Raw genomic sequence first — 21,460 nt, 5'->3', positions numbered from 1 at the left:
TGCCCCAAGGGCTTCATCATCCCCCGCCACCTGTCGCTGTCTTTCTAGCACACTAGTGTTTTTTTTTTTTTAACTTTATCACAATTCATAAATATTTTGTTTGCTTGAATTTTTTTGTTGTTGTTATCTTGCCTACCAGATAGTATCATTAATAAATCCAGAGATGTTTCTGCTTCTGTCTCATTCATTTTCATTTTCTAGTACGAAGCCCAAAGACTAGCACATGGTAGGATTTTATTCCCTATGTTTTTAAGTAAAAATCTTCAAACGCAATGTTAACAGAATTTTACAATGAATACCTGTATACCTAGCATCTAGTTTCTATTGTTATATTTTCTTCATCACATATGTTTTCGTTTTTCTATCCTTCTATCTATCCATCAATACATGGTTGACTTTTAATAAATTTATTGAATGAATGAATGACTGTTACTCTTTTGGTCCATAGCCAGGAGCTGTCTATCTTGAGGTTGGCCCAATACAGACACTGAGCTTCTTTGTTTTTGTGTGGTCACAGGGTAGAAGGAGCTACATAATGTCCTCTTGGGTGGGAATTTGCTAAGCTCTGTATCAGCGGATACAGAAATAAGGACAAATCTTACTGGGGATCACCCCAGTAAGAGGATCTAAATATATTTGTGTTGGAAGAAGAAAAAAACAGAAAATGCGGACGAGTGACTTTTTTTTCCCACAAACAACCTAATGAAGATTGGTTAGTCCTGTCTTGATATTTAAACTGCCTGATATGTTGACATTTTTTTTTTTTTGTTGCACAAGCAGATAAAAGTAATTGTTGACTTGGCCAATACCAGGGAAAGAACATTTTACAATTTCTCGTTTGGTGAGTGACAAATGCAAGTTCACTGCAACCACGGAACCTTTGGCCTTTCTTGTTTTTAAAGTTCTGTACACATCATTGAAATATCTAAGTAATGGAAGCAAAGGAAAAACACATGAAAAGTATTTCTAATCTAGGCAAACTGTGGTCAAGGTAAAGAATGTCTCTGCCATGTCTAGAAAATAAACTTAGCAGGCAGGGAAAGTAATGCTTACTCTTCTTTCCCACTACATGCTGAATTCTTTCCCACTACATGCTGATAGGTTTTTTTCCCCCAAACTATTTTTGATTATGTTTTTTGGACCCTGTGTTATTATTTTGACCGCTCATAAGAAACACCTTCGAAGTGACATCTTGGGGTGGTGTTTTGCAATAATCTTTTATTAAGCTTTGCTGTGTCTATTCATGTTTATTTTAACTCTCTCTTATTTTTAGATGGAGGATTTTTTGAGAAGGTCAATGCCGTATCTTTGTGATTGAATTCCAAGAGTGCTCAGCCGGGGTCCATGTATATAAGGGTGTTGAATCATTATGAACTGGGAATGCATCCAAGTTCATGCTTAACTGAGAATTCTCTTTAAATATTTAGAAGTGAAAGCAATCTTTCAAAATAGGCATGTGGGCCTTGAAAGCATAGAAATGGGTGAACACAGCATCCTAGGCACAGCAAAAAAGGTGACAGCTGGGACCTCGGCTTATCATTCCTCCAACCTCGGCTGTCTCCTAATGCTCTTCTTTTTATTTGATGGAGTTCTACTTTCAAACGTTGGTGACACTCATCCCATCAACTTCCATTTGTTCATTTTGTCCTCCCCTGGGCTTTCGTGTGCAAAATATTTGCAGGGCCTGGTGTGGTCCTGACCTGGATTTGCATCCTTGCTATGCTACTGGTAGCTAATCGACCTTGAATAAGAAATGTAACCTTTTTAAGTTTCAGGGTCTTTACCTGTAAGTAGGAGACGTTTGCACCTACTCGAACATGGAAAATGTGTCCAGCGTGGAGAAGTCCCTTGATAAATGTTAGGTTTTTGTTACCATTTTAAGACCAGTTACCACATTGGATTAGTAAAAAATGATAAGCTGGGGAGAAATGTGCAATGTACCATCTAGATATTTAGTGCAACATGAAAAAAAAAAGTAAATCTGGAAATAGATATTTACTTACAAAATTAATTTTATTTTGCAAAACTCAACAAATACATGTTCAGATCTGGTTTCTCTTCAAAGCATGTGTTTGTTTTTTTAACAAACATGCAAGTTAATTTGACATGCCAAACATCTTTCTCTCCAGCTCGCCTTGGAAAAAATGTTTTCATAACACAAACAAAGGTGCAAATATTGTTCAAACCTATTTACATTTTTACCCTCTAGAATTACATACATTAATATTTATTGGGAGGAAAGCAAAACTGTAAAACTTAGTCTTTGGCATTCACATTCGCTTCAGCAGTATAATTAAAACCTTATATTTGTTTTAAAGATAAACACTTTGAAGGAAATTTAATAAATCTTGTTTTGGCTCTGCAAAGGAGCCACTATATCAAAGCACTTAACTGGAGCCGTTGAGTTCCTGCTGGTAGAATATTACTTCCAGCCTACTTACTAGCTTTTCTTCCTGTGGCCCAATACATGCTTTTTTCCCCCTCCACTGAATAAAAGCACAAAAAGAAAACAATTTCCTTTCTCTTTTCCCCCCAGCATCATGCAAGGCAAGGCAATACCACAAATCACAATATCTGAATTTACTTTGATTATACTTTAGTTTCCTACACTTAAAATTATTTTGTATTATAATACTTACTTGGTTATCTAAAATCAACATTGTTGATTTTAAACGGTTATAAAGCCAGGCTTTAAGAAGCATTTAAAACAATTCATGAACTGTGGATGAAAGGAAATAATTGCCTCCAGCTTACTCTTTTGCATTTGAAGTAAAAGAATTTCTAGTATCATCAGTTTACTAGAAAATAAGACTTAGGGGTTCCATATAATTTATTCACATCTTTTTATACATCATAAACAAAGATAGGATACTTCTGACAGTAGCCTAAAAAGCATTTTTAAAATTTACCCTTCAGTATAGAATAAGTGTCAAGGGAGCACTTTAAGTATGATTCTGGTAGGTCTGTTATGAGCCTATTTTCCAAAAATAATTTGTAGGAAATTGTTCTGATTTTAAATAAACTAAATTCATAGATTTGTGTTGAGAGAATTTGATTTGTGAGGTAAAGTCATTGTATTATCTATGGTCTGATGCACAATGTAGCATGTGCAAAAGAAACTGAAGAGACATCTATTTCAAGCTCCAGGCAGAAAGGCAGAATATAAGAGTGCATAGAGAAGAGAGTGCTTTTCAGGTCAGATAGTGAAGGAAGACACAATAGTTACCTAAATCAATAAGTTGTAAGCAATATATAAATATGCAATGCCATTTCACTGAACGTGAACAAGATCAATTAGAAATGGTACTGTGATATCCACATATTTTTGAGAAAAATTCCCAAGCCAGGCGAATGTGGATTGGAATAAAGACATAGGCAGTGTATACCACCATAGCAATAATGGTTAGTAAGATGGTGTTAAACATAGATCGCTCCCAGGGCTCTAAAACAGCACAGCAGCTAATGATTTGGTATTGATAGTAGAGCCAGGAGAAATATTCCTTCACACGCCTCAAATCCATGGTTGGGTCCTTCAAGTTGCAGTAAGTTTGTGCTGTTAAAGAATGTAACAGATTAGAGGATAAGGAACCAAACAAAGAATCTCTTTAAATTTTCATTATCTCAGCATGTTAAAATCTTTCAAAGATTAGTTAAAGATCAGTGAATACATGATTAATACATGAATATTCTGTAAAATAATACATACTATATTAACTATAAAAATTAATAGTATTGTCACCACTACTAATAATTACTACTAAAATTGGCAGCAATAATACTATCAGTAATGGTAATATCTATCTAAACATGATAATTGTTAGAAATAACTTTAGTGATAACAGTACCTAAAAATTGAGGTTAGCCTCGTTTTCTTGAGCCATGTATACAAAGAGAAATAAAAGTTAACTTTTCTATTTCCTACAACATATATTCTAACAGAAGATTTAAAAAGTGGTGTGCACAGAATAAATAACATAGTAAGCCCAAGGCTACTACTCTTCAGAAGGGCATGCTGAGAACGTGGCCTTTGGAATGTTCTCTCCATTTCCTAACAGATAAGGAAGATTCACTGTGCCTAACCNATATAATTTATTCACATCTTTTATACATCATAAACAAAGATAGGATACTTCTGACAGTAGCCTAAAAGCATTTTAAAATTTACCCTTCAGTATAGAATAAGTGTCAAGGGAGCACTTTAAGTATGATTCTGGTAGGTCTGTTATGAGCCTATTTTCCAAAATAATTTGTAGGAAATTGTTCTGATTTTAAATAAACTAAATTCATAGATTTGTGTTGAGAGAATTTGATTTGTGAGGTAAAGTCATTGTATTATCTATGGTCTGATGCACAATGTAGCATGTGCAAAAGAAACTGAAGAGACATCTATTTCAAGCTCCAGGCAGAAAGGCAGAATATAAGAGTGCATAGAGAAGAGAGTGCTTTTCAGGTCAGATAGTGAAGGAAGACACAATAGTTACCTAAATCAATAAGTTGTAAGCAATATATAAATATGCAATGCCATTTCACTGAACGTGAACAAGATCAATTAGAAATGGTACTGTGATATCCACATATTTTGAGAAAATTCCCAAGCCAGGCGAATGTGGATTGGAATAAAGACATAGGCAGTGTATACCACCATAGCAATAATGGTTAGTAAGATGGTGTTAAACATAGATCGCTCCCAGGGCTCTAAAACAGCACAGCAGCTAATGATTTGGTATTGATAGTAGAGCCAGGAGAAATATTCCTTCACACGCCTCAAATCCATGGTTGGGTCCTTCAAGTTGCAGTAAGTTTGTGCTGTTAAAGAATGTAACAGATTAGAGGATAAGGAACCAAACAAAGAATCTCTTTAAATTTTCATTATCTCAGAATGTTAAAATCTTTCAAAGATTAGTTAAAGATCAGTGAATACATGATTAATACATGAATATTCTGTAAAATAATACATACTATATTAACTATAAAATTAATAGTATTGTCACCACTACTAATAATTACTACTAAAATTGGCAGCAATAATACTATCAGTAATGGTAATATCTATCTAAACATGATAATTGTTAGAAATAACTTTAGTGATAACAGTACCTAAAATTGAGGTTAGCCTCGTTTTCTTGAGCCATGTATACAAAGAGAAATAAAAGTTAACTTTTCTATTTCCTACAACATATATTCTAACAGAAGATTTAAAAGTGGTGTGCACAGAATAAATAACATAGTAAGCCCAAGGCTACTACTCTTCAGAAGGGCATGCTGAGAACGTGGCCTTTGGAATGTTCTCTCCATTTCCTAACAGATAAGGAAGATTCACTGTGCCTAACCTGTACAAGCAATATAATTTATAGTGAATATCTACTGTATTCTGGTAGTCTGGAATTTTTAATTGCCAAGCAAAGTGTGCCCACATGACCAGCCCCAATATAAACTTTGAATGCTGAATTTCTTTCTAATCGGTCTCCCTAGGCAGAAGCTGTACATACATTACTGCAGTTTTTGCTGGTAGAGAAAGGAACTCTTAGGTGGATAATGCTCCAGAATCTGGAGAAATTCATGTACATGCTTCTGATGTGCTCACGAATAGACACTCTGTGGATAAATATATGTTGACTCCCACAAGTCCTTCTGGTGAATCACTGGACATGTGGGTGGTCTTAGGGAGCCCCAAAACAAATGGGAAGCCCTAAGCATACCTTTAGGTGGTCATTTGGTTTTGTAGTAGAGAACTTATAAAAACCACGTTAGTGTTTCATTAGTCTTCAGATAGGACCACAGTTATAACCACAAGTAAAACTTCCCTGAAAGAAGTCATTTCTTAGAAAGCTTCCTGGGGGCTGGGTGCAGTGGCTCATGCCTGTAATCCTAGCACTTTGGGAGGGTGAGGTGGGAAGGTCACTTGAGGCCAAGAGTTTGAGGATAGCCTGGCTACATGGCAAAACCCCATATCTACTAAAAAAATACAAAAATTAGCTGAGTGTAGTGGCATCCGCCTGTAATCCCAGCTACTAGGGGAGGGGTTGGGGCGCTGAGGTGGGAGGATGACTTGAGCCTGGGAGGTGGAGATTGCATTGAGCTGAGATTGTGCCACTGCACTCCCGCCTGGGAGACAGAGGGAGACTCTGTCTCAAGGAGAGGAAAAAACAAACAAAAAAAGGCTTCCTGGGAGATACTGCAGACTTTCATAGGCATAGTGGTGGGTGTCTCTGAAAATACAGGATCATCTTTGTGCCTCTTTTGCTTACTCCTAACAATAAGATGGTGTCGCATCATCAAAGTTCACTTTGTTAACTTTTACTATTCAAAGCACAGTTAGGATTTTTTAAGATAATTTCTATCTTCTGACCTGAAAATGTCTCTTTTTTCTTTTGAGTATAAGCAAGATGCATTTGTTCTATAAGACTGTGGACTCCTTAGGCTATGGGGAAACTCTCATTGATCTTTGTATGCTGGATGCTAGGACAATGCATGGCACAAAGATTGTCATCAGTAAGTATTTGCTGAAGGAATGAGTAGATGAACGAATAACAGGTAACCAACTTAAAAAAATAATTATAGAGCACTCATAGTCTCAACATAAGTAGAATACAGTTAGCTATTACTGATTTTCATGCAGCTTGGCTTTCATAAGAAGTGATCCATTTTGACAAGGATCATTTTCACAAAAACGTAAAATGGAAAGCCCCTGTGTGATCAGGTCACAGTTATCTATAATAATGGCTAAGATAATCCAGACAAATAGATAATACAAAACTGAAGCATTCTGACTTTCTTATGGAATGAAAAGTCAGCTTCCCATCTTTCCTAGAAGCCAGAGTAAGAACGAAATAATTTGATTTAAATTACTTCAATAATTTAAATTATGAAATTTAAGTTGGTAGGTGGACTTCAGTGAGAAGTTACCTCCAATGTTCTTTCTCCCAGCTCTGGCTTCACAGAAACAGCAGAAGTCAATATGGTTAGGTCTTGGAGAAAATGAATGACAGAAGGAGAGTGCCTTAGTCTGTTTGTGCTGTTATTACAAAATATCCTAGACTGGGAAATTTATAGATAATAGAGATTTATTTCCTAGTTCTGCAGGGTGGAAGTTCAAGATCAAGGGCCCAGCAGTTTTGGTGTCAGGTGAGGACACTGCTCCGTCTCTGCTTCTAAGATGGTGCCTTGAATGCTGTGTACATCACACAGCAGAAGGGATGGAAGGGCAAAAGGCTGACTCTGTGGAAAGCCTTCTTTTATACGGGCTTTAAGTGCCCTAAAGGAAAAATACTATGTATAAGGGGCTGTGGGAAACCTAAGCACAGCTCTGAGGAAGAGACTTTTGAGATAAGGTCCAAGGGATCATTATGAGTCAAATAGATAGAATAGGCAGTGAAGTGGGGAGAACAGCCAAGACAGAGGGAACAATATGTGCAAAGGTTGGAGGTGGGAAGACATAGGCTGGATTCGAGGGGCCACTGAGGGAGAAGGGAGCAGGGAGTGTGATGACACTGAAGAGGTGGGAATGGCCAGAGTGAGGGCAGGAGCTATAGGGGCTAGTTGGATAGGTTACCTGTTTTATCTTCAACCTCTGAGTTAGGGCAATGCTGTGGTGGGTTTGAGAGGAGGAGGCGTTAAGTTCATGTGATAACGCTGCATTCTGGAGTCAAGTTGAAATGACTTTGGAGCCCAATTATTTCAGAAAATCTGTACCTCTACTCTTCCCTTGGGCATTACTGTTTCAGAATGAACAGTGTACTGAGAACCTGTTTAAAATATTCTTAATACTCTTCACTTTTACAAATGAGATAATATTGCTTACTTAGAAATATTATTAACTTTTGTCTATATGTCATGGATTTTTATTTATTTATTTATTTATTTATTTATTTATTTATTTGTTTGTTTTTGAGACAGAGTCTCACTCTGTCACTTAGGCTAGAATGTAGTGGCACAATCTTTGCTCACTACAACTTGTACCTCCCAGGTTCAAGAGATTCTCCTCACTCAGCCTCCTGAGTAGTTGGGATTACAGGCATGCGCCACCATGCCTGGCTAATCTTTTTTTTTTTTTTTTTTTTTAGTAGAGATGGGGTTTCACCATGTTGGCTAGGCTGGTCTCGAACTCCTGACCTCAGGTGATCTGCCCGCCTCTGCCTCTCAAAGTGCTGGGATTACAGGCATAAGCCACTGCACCTGGCCTTGTTGTGGCTTTTACAACTGCACTAATTGCCGGGCTCGGTGGCTCACGCCTGTAATCCCAAAACTTTGGGAGGCCAAGGCAGGTGGATCACCTGAGTTCTGGAGTTTGAGACTAGCCTGGCTTACATGGTGAAACCCTGTCTCTACTAAAAATACAAAAAATTAGCTGGGCATGGTGGTGGGCACGGTGGTGGGCACCTGTAATCCCAGTTGCTGGGGAGGCTGAGGCAGGAGGCAAAGGCTGCAGTGAGTCGAGATCTCGCCATTGCACTCCAGCCTGGGCAACAAGCATTCCAGCCTGGACAAAAATTCTGTCTCAACAAACAAACAAACAAACATACAAACTGCACTAATTAAGCTAGGCCTAGTGGGGCAGGACAATAGTCTCAGGTACTAGAGAGGCTGAGGCCAGGGGGAAGGATCCCTTTGGCCTAGGACTTCAAGTCCAGCCTGAGAAACATAGTGAGATCTTGGCAAAAACAAAACAAAACAAAACACTCTAATTTTTTTTTTTAATGCATTGATTAATTTCCTGGCTATTGCGTTCTCTATTAAAATTAGAATTCCTTGCTTGGGCAGCCCTAGCCATCACCTTAATGATGGCCTTGAGAAAGACCCTGAGCCAGAGGCACCCAGCTAATCTGTATCCAGATTCCTGAGCCATAGAAACTTCAAGATAATTAATGTCTATTGTTTTAAACTGCTAAAAACCAATCAATCAATCACTGAATAAAAGAAACAGCAGATAAAAAGCACACCAACCTGTATAAAACCAATAGTGGATACATGGTAAGATCTTGATCACAAATACCCTAAATCTGCAGTGACTTTAAATCTGGCTGTTTTAAATATACTTTTGCACTGCTAACCATTTAAGCAGTTAAGATTAAAAATTTTTTTTTTTTTTGCCAGTTTCCACAATCTCATCCCTCTAAGTAGCCAGAACTGACATGCGAAGTATCTCTTGAAAGCACTGATTGTCTCTTTTTCTTTGATTCATTTTCCCCTTATTGATGATAAGCAATTTTAAAGACAGTTTGTGTGTCATTTCTTATCATGAGAAGGTGAGAAGAGCGAGAGTTGGTTATTATTGGTGAACCATCTGCTACAATCTATTGTTAGAATGCACCCTATTTTTAGGTTCTAGATTTGCTTAGGTAATATATTTCTACCTTCTGTGAGTCAACTTTCTTATCTCCTATGGGACTATATACAAGATTAAAAGGAAAAAACCACTTTAGACAATTTGATGAGTAATGTGGTTAGGAGAATTCATTCATTCATTGAATGAATACATTTTGAGTACTACTATGTGGCTCCTTCTGAATATTAATGGCTTCAGAAAGACTTTATTCTCAAAGGCATTATAGGCAGGAGATGCTCTTCCAGGAAGCAGCAAACTGGACCATGTAACAAACATGCAGTGATCGAGGGCCCAGGAATGAGCACTAAGTGAGAGGAAAGGACATGGAAAAATGCTAAGAAAGCTAGAAAAAGAGGCTGCATTTGAGGAAATAAGATGGCAGAAATATCATGAAATTAATTATTCAGAGATAACCTAGAACTAGATGATAGCAAACATTTTAGAGTCCTAAATTTTCACAATGAAATGTGATCTTAATCTATCCCCTTCCTTAGAGACCTAGTGCTATATCTCAGCAAAGCTAAACCAATAACTTGAAATGCTTACTTTATTCAGGCACACCATGCATCTCCTGTTTTCAGTTATGTGCTTTTGAAAAGATGACTTTCGATATATGGAAAAGAAGGAGAGAGTAGTTTATTCTTTTTTTTTTTTTAAAGCTTCCTCTAAACTTGATGACTTTAAAAATGTTCTTAGATCTTTCATGAGATTGTGTATTCAAAAGTGGCACTCCTAAGCAGACTGTGATGTGTCTTCAGGCAGGGATACAGTGGCCTGGGTACAGTTTGACTCTGACACGCTGAGACTGTGTGATAATACCTGCTGTAGACTGAATGTTTCTGTGTTGGAAGTCCACTAAAAGTTATTTCATAGCTGGGAATGCAGAGGAAATGATTATTTCTTATTTCTGATTGTTACTACTCTTTTATCAATGGGTGATGATTTTCCTCTCATTAGATTTGTGTGCAGTAGAGAAGGAGATAAAGTTATACCTCCTCTCTCAGATAGAGAGGGAGAAGATTTGAGACTTATGACTCATATTATGCAGGGGCAGGACTTTGTTCTGGCTTGGATGGAGAAGAAAGTGAATACATGTAACAATTAAAGAAAAAAACACATGTGGTAACACGAACACTGCTGTATGAGTCATGGAATGTGAACACTGCTGAGGGGAGCTTGCAGGAAAAGTATTGGCTGGGCTTGCTCAGGGAGCTCTTCGTTGTTGTTTTCTGTTTTGGGGAACAGCACTGGTAGGAAGTCAGGTAACCGCAATGAAAGAGGCGTAGCAGGTGATTTGGTACAGTGGCATTTACCTTGGAAATATTGCAGAAGATGTGATCCGTAGCCCTCCCCTGCCAAAAATAAAAAAAATACCCCAAGTTATTGGATTTTCTCGTTAAGGAATTTCTTATTCTAAAGGTAGCTATTCTCCTGGGGAAAATAAAGACTTTGTACATTTTGGTTTAAATTTACTTCTAGAATATCAGAATAAGGGACTAAATAGTCAGAAGGGCCTAAAGTTGATTTTGGGTTAACTCTCAACTCACTTTGGAACTCTACTCATCAACTCGCTTCATTTTTTTTTTTTTTTTTTTTTTTTTTTTGGTGCTTCATATTTGGAACCTGAAAATCTGAGAAGTGATAAAAGTGTCCTGCCAGTTGCAGAGAGAGAGATGCTGTATCTAAAAAGAGACTCTTTCTGTACTCACAGTAGCTTTCTTTGGAAACAGCTTAATATGACTTACTCAAGCACAAGCCCTCCTTTAAGTAATTCATTTATTTAAAAAATTAGGAATATAGCGATTTCCTTCCAAAGAACACAGTATGGAAATGGGGATAAAAATGAGTAGCTTTACAGTAGAGAAAACTGATAAGCCCTGCTTCAGCCAGATGATCAAGGCCAACATTGATCATTATTAATCATGTTGATAATAGGTCTTCATGATATGAAGTAAAAAAAGACACTTTAGCTCTGTAGTCTTCTTCGTAGTAACCCATAGCTCCAGCCTAATCTAATGCCTAAAGCCTAATGTCTGATACCTAAAGAAAGGTATCAGACAAATTCCAGTAGAGGGGCATTCTACAAGATACCCGACCAGTACTCCCCAAAACCCCAAGGTCATCAAAAACAAGCAAAATGTGAAAAATTGTTATAGCTGAAGGAGGCTAAAGGAGGCATTATGACTAATTGTAATGTGATATCCCAGATAGAATCCTGAAACAGAAAAGGGGCATTAAGTAATAATTAAGGACATATGAGTAAAGTAAGAACTTTAGTTAATAGTAATGTATCAATATTAGTTCATTAATTATAATGAATACGTTATACTAATGTAAGATTTTAAAGGGGACACTGGATGCGGGGTATATGGGAACTCCCTGTATTGTCTTATTGATTTTGCTGTAAATCTACAACTGTCCTAAACAATGAAGTCTATCCAAAAGAGAAAATATTAATTAGGAAAACCTTCAAAGATTCAGATTTATCCCTATTCTAAACTCCAGTGAACTTTGCTGATGCTTTATTTCCTATCTGGAAAACTTTTCCCACTATGTACATAGATGAGTAATATCCTTATATAAGAGACTGGCTTTTAAAATTTGTTAAACACAATAGAGAGGAAAAATACATCTTACATTGTGATCCATGGTGTATACACACACACACACACACACACACACAGAGAGAGAGAGAGAGAGAGAGAGAGAGAGAGAGACAGAGAGAGAGAGAGAGAGAGAGAGAGAGAGAGTCATATAACTGAAATGAACATCTCTCAATACTTTGCAGGGCATGCTGATATTTTTTATTCTATTCTGTTCCATTATATTTATTCTTATCTATTCTAGTTAATTCTACCTTATTTTGTTATTCTCTTCTTTCATTAAAAACATCCTGATTGTGATTTACTACATTGATTTCTTAACCTACTAATTGCAACCTGCAGTTGGAAAAATCCTACTTTAAGGCTTAAGTGTTAGCTTCTCTAAGATGTCTCTATACTGTCCAATATGGCAGCCACTAGTCACACATGACAATTTAAATGTCTAGTATTTAATAGCCACATATGGCTAGTGACTAGCATATTGGAGAGCAGAGATATAGAATATTTTCAACATTGCAGAATATTTTGTTGGATAGTGCTGTGGACTCACTCCATCTGTTGCTTGCACTAATGAAATAGCCTAACTACTTGTCTCTTTTTTACCTTACAATCTTCTAAACTACTGCTAGAATTAAGTGTCCAAACTTAACAGATTCATTTCTCTTCTTGAAAGCCCTCAATGGCTCTCCATTTCCTATGAAATAAAACCTTCGTTTAAGGCCTTTCACAGTTTCATTTCTTCACCTCTCCCGTTAAGTCTCTCAACTCTCCTGCTAAATGCCATTCATTCTAAAGCTTCTATGTTTTCATTCATGCTCTTTTCTTTTCTTGAAGTTTTCTTGTGCCCATTCTCTGCTAGATAAACTCCTATTTTAAGCTATTACTTAAAGAAGCTATTTTAAGGCATATCTTCTATGTCCTTTCTTCTTTGAAACATTCTCAGAAGACCCCTCTCTTGCAAAGGAAAATATTATTACTCTCTTTTATGTGTTACCATTGTAGCAACATTTTTAGTTATGCACAGTCTGTTTCCCCACAAGACTATGAGGGCTTTGGGTACTGGGAATGTACGGCATTCATCTTTTTATCCCCAGTGCCTGGTTGGTGAGCTGGCCTGTTGGCTGACTGAGTGATTCAGTTGTAAGTTGGTTGAGGGCAGGAAGCCCACTCAAACTTACTTAATATTTCCACAGCACAATGTGGGGATCATAAAAGGTGCTTCTGAATTCTCATTGTCTGCTTTCAGGCAGTGAGTTTTAGACAGATTGTTTTGTGATAATTCACTACAATCTGTTTTTATTTTTTTATTTTTTGAAGCATGGAAGGGTTCTGGTGCTAAATTTTAAAAAATGTATAACAAATGCTTTTAACTTTCTCATAATGCTAAAAGTTAATGGACTTTGCAGGGGAATAAGAAAGACTTATGAATTAGTTTTAAATCTTATTAAAATAGCTCTTAGAAGTGCTTACTCTAGGTGAGTAATAATTTAAGATTGGTAGGTAGAAAAGTGGTTCTAATGGGAAAAATTCCAGGATGGGAACACCTGGACACTTGAAGACTTGAATTCTATTGCAGTTCTTTTCCTCTCTTTCTATTTATTTATTTTATTTGTGTCTTTGGGTAAATTCCAAAATCTTCTTGTGTCACTGTTTCTCCATGGGTAAAACTGGGATAATTGATAATTGTCTCTAGGCCTGTTTGATGTAGTAAGGAGAGTTGGAATGGGTTTTAGCTCTTTAGATGTAATAGTAATACTCACAGCAACTGCAGTGTCTTGTCATTACTTGTGGATTGGTAAAACTTTAAACCACTTGCAAGTTTTCATGAAATTATAGACTCAAAGAGTCTTTGTGGAATATAACACTTACTTCAACAATGGAGTGATTTGTATATTTGATGGGGAAAAAACTACCCCTTATTTATGTTCACTAATTGAATTGTCTAGTACCTTAAAATAAATAAATAAATACACACGTGTATGTAGCCATGATTGCAAGCCACTACTTGAAAGGTATTGGAACCTCTAAACAAATGGTCCAGTTTTTTTTGGGCAGGGCCACCGCATACCATTGTGTGGGCTGTGCACTGCACAACCAATATGATGGTTCTTGTCTCAGGGGCCTAATCACAAGCTGCATCTTCATGTAAGCACAATTAGATTCAGAGATACAAAGACATGCAATTTCTTATTGTATCAGAGACATGAATGTGGTTTAAGTTCATCTGATTAATGCCAAAACCCCATATTGCTTCTGTGTAAGAATTAGACATAACCACAGTTTATTGGCTGCTCAGTTTCCAGATATCTTGCTCTACATTCTCTGTGGGTGACCCCAATGTTTTCTGTGCCCCACTGTAAATTCGATCCTTGTTTAAACTTTTAGGGGAGAATTTCCTTTTCATCTTAGAATACTCCCCAGCCTTCCTTTGGCAACCAATTCCTTATGTTGACAGTAGAGTGCATACCAGAAGTCAGACTAGAGGTGAGGATTTGGAGTCCAAGTTTTTAGAGAAAGCTGAAAAAAAAAAAAGTTTATGACGAATCAGAGCTAGGGAAGAAAACTGAACAACTATAGGGCAATTAAGGAACTTTCTCTACACATTCATTAGTTGGATAATTTTATAGACCCTTTAGAGAGTAAGAAACAAACAATTGTAAGTCAACGCACATTATTGGTTTAGGCAGCAAAGTTACTCTAATTAAATTTTATAATCTTATACTTGGAAGTTTACTGAAATCATATACTAGAAGGAAAAAGTCTCACTAACAGTTTAGTCAAGTTGTTGTTGATACAGTGTTTTGTGTTATATACAAGAACAGAGTGTTTTGTGGCTACCTGAACTCACCTTATTTTGTTTTTGTATTTATTTATTGAGACAAGGTCTCGCTCTGTCACTTAGGCTGGAGTGCAGTGGCACGATCACAGTCATCGCAACCTTGAGCTCTGGGGCTCAAGATATCCTCCTACCTCAGCCTCCCAAGTAGCTGGGACTATCGGCGCATGCCATCACGCCCGGCTAATCCTTAAAAAACAGTTTTGTAGAGGCCAGTTTGTACTTTGTTGCCCAAGCTGGTCTCGGACTCCTGGCTTCAAGCATTCCTTCCACCTTGACTTCCCATAGTGATGAGATTACAGGTGTGAGCCACCAGGCCTGGGCTGAACCAATTTTATTGCCTTCCATTTGTATTAACACTAACAAAAGCAAAACAACAACAACAACAACAACAACAACAAAAACATGTATTTCTAGTCCAACTATCAATTGAAGTCATTGTGCAACATGGCATGTGTTGAGTAACTGCAATTTCAAGGCAGTCCTTTTTTTTTGGTCATCTTCTAATAGATTACAGAGGAATTTATGAATGAAAAACTTCTGGCTGGGAAAGAAAATTTGGAATTTGACTTTAACAAAAATTCTCATGATAATATAGAAAATACTAAATTCGGATTAGATTAATCTCAATATTGTGTGGCTATCAAAAAGAAGATACATATTTAGAAAATAAAAAGAGTGCCACATACATTGATGCTGAGTGGGTATTAGGAGTAGGAAGAGAAACTTGTCACAAGGGAATGGTCCATCTTGTCTTGCTCCTGATGTCCTTTCACTTCCTAACATAGAAACAGGACAAGGGTCCCTGTTTATTTCTGGCAATACTGGAAGGGAGAGTATGGCTTCTAGGTCAAGGTTTAGCTACAATGTCATTTCTTAGGAGGAGCTTCTTTATAACTATGTTATTCAAGAAGAAAGGAAACTTTGTTGTTATCTAAAGAAGGAAAAGGGAAAATATATAGCTTCTGAATGGCTTTTCCTTTTGTCAAGGGCTGCCAGCTTGTTTTAGAAGCAAAAGTGAACAAACTGCAACATTAACAATGGCATTAAAGCCACTAAAAGTTGTTTCTAAGTCATTAAAGGTGTATCCACATTCATAGAAGCATTATTCACAGTAGTCAAATAATAATTGTGAGGTCCCAATTGGGGTTCCCTTCTTGGTTGTCAAAATAGAAGGGGAAAACTCGGAAGAGCCAAACACCCAAGAACCTTCTTGAGAAGAGCGCTGACATATTTAGGTATACTCTTGGCATCGGTGAAATTCTAAAAGCTTAATCTTCTACAGTACTTGTGCGAATTGTGAATTCTATGATATGCTTAACTGCCTTAGGAAAGGCTTGATTTTTTTTTCCAAGGCCTTTGTTTTTCTTAAGAGCTAGAAGCCTGACCATGAACAATTAAGCCTTTTTCTCTTCCCTACCTACTGTTACTACATTTTATGAATCTTCAGCAACTGAAGACCTTTATCCAGTGAATAATTTGAGGGTGAAAAAGGTGAGTTACTACAATATTGATCTGTCAGGAGCACGTTGTTCTCAGAGTTCTGCTGAAGCAAATCTGGTTGTATAAGGAGCTGGTCAGCCAAGACCTTTCCAATAGTGTTTTCTAGTACTAATTGTCCGTTTCCTTTGCACTGTTTTGGGTAACATTGAATAGACATGTTTATACAACTTTTTATAAAATGTATTTATTTGTCTCTCCTACTTCTGCTTATTCTTTATTTCTTATTACATTGTCTGGAAAGCTGTGGCAATGAGGTCAGTGTTTTTCTTATTTTGGTGAATGACAACATTGAACTTTCATAGATGTGATTTTGTGACAGTAGTAATCTAGCTTGTTGCCCTTTCATTGTCCTCAGTTGATCTGCTTCTGTATCTCAGTTATTAGTGCTTTTACAGAAAAGAGTGGATGCTGGGCATGGTAATCCCCACAGTTTGAGGGGCTGAGGTGGGAGGATCGCTTGAGCCAAGGATGTTGAGGCTGCAGTGAGCTGTTGTCATGCCACTGCACTTCAGCCTGGACAACAGGGTAAGACTCTGTCTCAAAAAGAAAAGAAAAAAAAAAGGAAAAGAAAAGAGTGGAGAACTAGGCAGATCAGGCCATAGAGACAGGCATAGCATTGATACGGTGCTCTCTCTGCCAATCCCTGAATCAAGGGACATTTCCCTGCTTGGTTAGTTACACTGATGTATTCCAGGTCAGATAGTTTCAGAGACAGAGATAGGGGAGGTAGAAGGGAAAGTAGGAGTTTATAGTCAAATTCATGAGTATTCAGTCAAAACATGTTGCTTTAAGCACCTAAATTACTTAGATTTTATAGTCTTATACTTAGAAGTGAGTTACTGCAATGATATACTAAAAGAAAAAACTCTCACTGATAATTTAGCCAAGTGGATTTCTGATTCTCCTGAGAACAGTGTGGAGATATTACTGTTGGCTTCATCCTCCTTCACCTGCTCCCAGCCATATGGCTACCCACATGCTTCCAGTGCAAAGCAGAGGAGTGGTGAGATAAAATGATTTACTCCCTCTGAATAAAGCTGGCTTGTTGTCAGGACGAATGCCAGAGGGAATCTTCCAAAACATAAAAATACTTATATTGGGATATTGTAGTAAGTCGGATGTTAGCTGCCCAAAAGCTATGTCCATGTCTTGGAAGCAGTGAATATGACCTTTTTGGAAGAAGTCTTTGTAGCTCAATAAAGTTAAGAACCTTGAAAAAAGAGCATCCTGTATTACCCAGATGAGCCTTAAATCTAAGGACAAGTGTTTTTAAAAGAGAGACACAGAGAAGGCCCTGAGAAGACAGAGGCTAGATCAGAGTTATGTAGTCACAAGCCAAAAAAAAATATGCCCAAAGCCACCAGAGCTGGAAGAGGTGAGGAAGAATTCTCCCTAGAGCCCTTGGAGGGAGCACAGCCCTGCCAGCACTTTGATTGCAGACTTCTAGCCTTTGGGACAATCAGAGAGCAAACTTCTGTTGTTTTAAGCTGCTAAATCTGTGGTGATTTGTTACAAGAGCCCTAGGAAGCAAATACAGATATCTTCCTTAGAAATGGTAGAATCTTATAATGTGAACTGTTTGCAGGGAACAGAAACTTTTCTTTTTTTTTGGAGATTGAGTTTTCCTATGTTGTCCAGGCTGGTCTGAAACTCCTGGAGTCAAGTGATCCTCCTGACTTCAACTTCCCAAATAGGTGGGAATACAGGCTTGCACCACTGCCCCCTGACCCCTGGCAGAAACAGCAGTTTTCAGTACCAGTGTGGTAGGCAATGGCTAGATGCCTAACTTAAATTATCCCTGTTTTGAAGATGAAGAAACTCAGGCTCGATGTCTCATGAGGCCATGTGGAGAGCTGGCTGGGAATCCTGCTGATAGGTGGTATAGTGAAGTGGTTACAAGCTTGGGCTCTGGTCTGGTCTAGGTTTGAATCCCAACTCTGTTCTTACTAATTTTGTGACCCTGGCCAAGTTACTCAATCACTCTGACCCTCAGTTTCTCTAACTGGAGAATAGGAATAAGATAACTTCATTCAGGCAAATGCTGGGATGATTAAAAAGTATAAAATATTTAGAATAACACACAGGAAGAGCTAAGTGAATGTTAGCTATTATGATTACTACCACACTATGCTAATATGCTGTTGCTAGATTATGACTACCAGGCAAAGAATGAAAGAGAACGGGGTCATTTTTAAGGCAGGGCATGTGACTTATACTGGTTACTAAATTCAAAGCCAGTTTTAGAGAGGTTATTCTTCAGAATGTTTATTCAATTTTGGTGTGGCTGTCATAAAGGAGACAAACAGGCTTCAGCAACCTCAATGGCACCTGTTCTTTGCTGAATACCTTACAGTGTTTTACAAATGCCAGGCATCCTACAAGTATTTTTGAATTAGTAAAATCAAGGCTTGTTATCAATAATGTTAAGGTAATATTGAGCTTTCAAAAATATTTTTAAATGAAGAAACTATTGCCAACCATTTCAGAGTTACAAATCTCCTAAAACACTGTAGCAAAAGGGGAAGGATTAGGAAACAATCATTCATAAGATAAATCTGTTTCTTTTTGTCCATGTCCCCTACCATTGGCTGATAGGTCACTTTTACTATAGGTCACTCACTATAGATTGAAAAAAAGTGGACAGGCAGCTAGTAGTATCTAGGTGTTTTTTTGTAATTCTACTTCCTTTTCTTTCTTTATTAAAAATAAAGGAATCAGAAAGAAAATTAATGTTCTATTATAAACATTGGTATCTTTATTTTAATTGTCAATATTTTTTGAAAATAATGTTTTCATTTTACCATATTTTTCTCTGAATTTGTCTGATCTGGTTAATTAAATGCTTATTAGAACATATATTCCTCTCTTGTACCAAAGGTCTTCAAGGATAAGATGCTGCTCCATTTAAATAAAAGATGAAGGATGTCGAAACACAAGCAGCCCCTTCATCGAAACACAAGCAGCCTTTAACCACTAGACCCATAAATAAGACAGTAACTGGTGCTATGCAATTCTAACACTGGCACTGGTGCTGGGATTGGCCTTTTCTAGGCAGGAGTTCTTAACCTGGAGGTCAAGGACTTGCAGGGAGGGTCCTATGGACCCCTTGCAATGTATGCAAATTTTGTATAAACATTTTTCTGCACATGTTTCAAAGGAGCTTGGAATATCCGTAAGCTGAGACCACCAAATCACTAAAGCTAATTGCCCCATTTTATTCCTTTGTATCATCTCAAATGGCAATATAGTATCTAGTGTATAATAAATGATTGCTGGCTGCTTAGGAGAGAACTGGAAGCTTCATTGTGTTAATGACACCATCTCACAGTGAGAAGGGGCAGACTTCTCAAAGGAAGCCTCCATGATATAATCAGAATTTACTTGCCTAAAAAAGTCCAGGTCTGGGTCTTCAGCCTTGCTCCTTCACGAAATGATCCGGTGTGGTTTACTTCTCCTCTCTGGGTAGATGTTTCCTCATCTGCAAAATAAAGATTTGAATTAAATAAACCAAAAGATGTCTTCAAATTTTAAAACCATTCTGTCCCATGTAAAAGGTCATTAAACCACCTAGATGGATAATCTCTCACAAGTCTAGAATGTGTTATAAAAACAAACTTCCCCAACCTAGCAAGGCAGGCCAACATTCAAATTTAGGAAATACAGAGAATGTCACAAAGATACTCCTCGAGAAGAGCAACTCCAAGACACATAATTGTCAGATTCACCAAAGTTGATATGAAGGAAAAAATGTTAAGGGCAGCCAGAGAGAAAGGTTGGGTTACACACAAAGGGAAGCCCATCAGACTAACAGTAGATCTCTCAGCAGAAACTCTACAAGCCAGAATTGAGTGGGAGTCAATATTCAACATTCTTAAAGCAAAGAATTTTCAACCCAGAATTTCATATCCAGCCAAACTAAGCTTCATAAGTGAAGGAGAAATGAAATTCTTTACAGACAAACAAATGCTGAGAGATTTTATCACCACCAGGCCTGCCCTACAAGAGCTCCTGAAGGAAGCACTAAACATGGAAAGGAACAACCAGCACCAGCCACTCAAAACATGCCAAATTGTAAAGACCACTGATGATAGGAAGAAATGGCATCAACTAACAAGTAAAATAACAGGATCAAATTCACACGTAACAATATTAACCTTAAATGTAAATGGGCTAAATGCTCCAATTAAATGACACAGACTGGCAAACTGGATAAAGAGTCAAGACCCATCAGTGTGCTGTATTCAGGAGACTCATCTCATGTGCAGAGACAAACACAGGCTTCAAATAAAAGGATGGAGGAAGATCTACCAAGCAAATGGAAAACAAAAAAAAAGGCAGGGGTTGTCATTCTAGTCTCGGATAAAAGAAACTTTAAACCAACAAAGATCAAAAGAGACAAAGAAGGCATAATAGTAAAGGGATTAATTCAACAAGAAGAGCTAACTATCCTAAATATATATGCACCCAATACAGGAGCACCCAGATTCATAAAGCAAGTCCTTAGAGACCTACAAAGAAACTTAGACTCCCACACAAAAATAATGGGGGAGTTTCACACCCCACTGTCAACACTAGACAGATCAATGAGACAGAAAGTTAAAAAAGATATCCAGGAATTGAACTCAGCTCTGCAGCAAGCAGACCTAATAGACATCTACAGAACTCTCCACCCCAAATCAACAGAATATATTCTTCTCAGCACCACATCGCACTTATTCCAAAATTGACCACATAATTGGAAGTAAAGCACTCCTCAGCAAATGTAAAAGAACAGAAATTATTACAAACTGTCTCTCAGATCACAGTGCAATCAAACTAGAACTCAGGACTAAGAAACTCAGTCAAAACCGCTCAACTACATGGAAACTGAACAACCTGCTCCTGAATGACTACTGGGTACATAACAAAATGAAGGCACAAAGATGCTCTTTGAAACCAATGAGAACAAAGACACAACATACCTGAATCTCTGGGACACATTTAAGGCAGTGTGTCGAGGAAAATTTATAACACTAAATGCCCATAAGAGAAGCAGGAAAGATCTAAAATTGACACCCCAACATCACAATTGAAAGAACTAGAGAAGCAAGAGTAAACAAATTCAAAAGCTAGCAGAAGGCAAGAAATAACTAAGATCAGAGCAGAACTGAAGGAGGTAGAGACACGAAAAACCCTTCAAAAAGTCAATGAATC

At 37.5% G+C, this 21,460-nt stretch overlaps 2 protein-coding genes and 1 pseudogene across 4 annotated transcripts in view; all 3 read right to left on the bottom strand.

The window, feature by feature from the left end:
* Positions 1-1,988: 1,988 nt before the first annotated feature.
* Positions 1,989-3,588, bottom strand: SPTSSB (serine palmitoyltransferase small subunit B). Its single transcript, XM_017848942.1, has one exon. It carries the CDS (start codon positions 3,519-3,521, stop codon positions 3,291-3,293), a length of 231 nt encoding a protein of 76 aa, XP_017704431.1. The 5' UTR covers positions 3,522-3,588; the 3' UTR covers positions 1,989-3,290.
* A 660-nt stretch (positions 3,589-4,248) lies between these two features.
* On the bottom strand, positions 4,249-15,471 carry LOC108513104 (serine palmitoyltransferase small subunit B-like). Of its 2 annotated transcripts, none has more exons than XM_017848779.1 (4): positions 15,454-15,471; positions 14,396-14,445; positions 10,639-10,677; positions 4,249-4,806 (listed from the first exon to the last, which is right to left on the bottom strand). In XM_017848779.1, the coding sequence occupies exon 4, from the start codon at positions 4,772-4,774 to the stop codon at positions 4,550-4,552; it is 225 nt and encodes a 74-aa protein (XP_017704268.1). In that variant the 5' UTR covers positions 4,775-4,806; positions 10,639-10,677; positions 14,396-14,445; positions 15,454-15,471; the 3' UTR covers positions 4,249-4,549. The 2 variants fall into 2 exon arrangements, with proteins under 2 accessions (XP_017704268.1, XP_017704341.1); XM_017848852.1 differs by lacking the exon at positions 15,454-15,471 and adding an exon at positions 9,872-9,928.
* A 4,180-nt stretch (positions 15,472-19,651) lies between these two features.
* Positions 19,652-21,460, bottom strand: part of LOC108513030 (uncharacterized) — a 16,743-nt pseudogene continuing 14,934 nt past the window's right edge. Inside the window, exon 2 of the transcript XR_001880775.1 lies at positions 19,652-19,745. The product of XR_001880775.1 is annotated as an uncharacterized LOC108513030 (transcript). The remainder of the gene's footprint in view (positions 19,746-21,460) is intronic.

The sequence above is a fragment of the Rhinopithecus bieti genome, unplaced genomic scaffold (genome assembly GCF_001698545.2).
Source record: "Rhinopithecus bieti isolate Rb0 unplaced genomic scaffold, ASM169854v2 scaffold_55, whole genome shotgun sequence".
Taxonomy (NCBI): Eukaryota; Metazoa; Chordata; class Mammalia; order Primates; family Cercopithecidae; genus Rhinopithecus; species Rhinopithecus bieti.
This window is presented reverse-complemented; position numbering and strand designations above follow the sequence as displayed.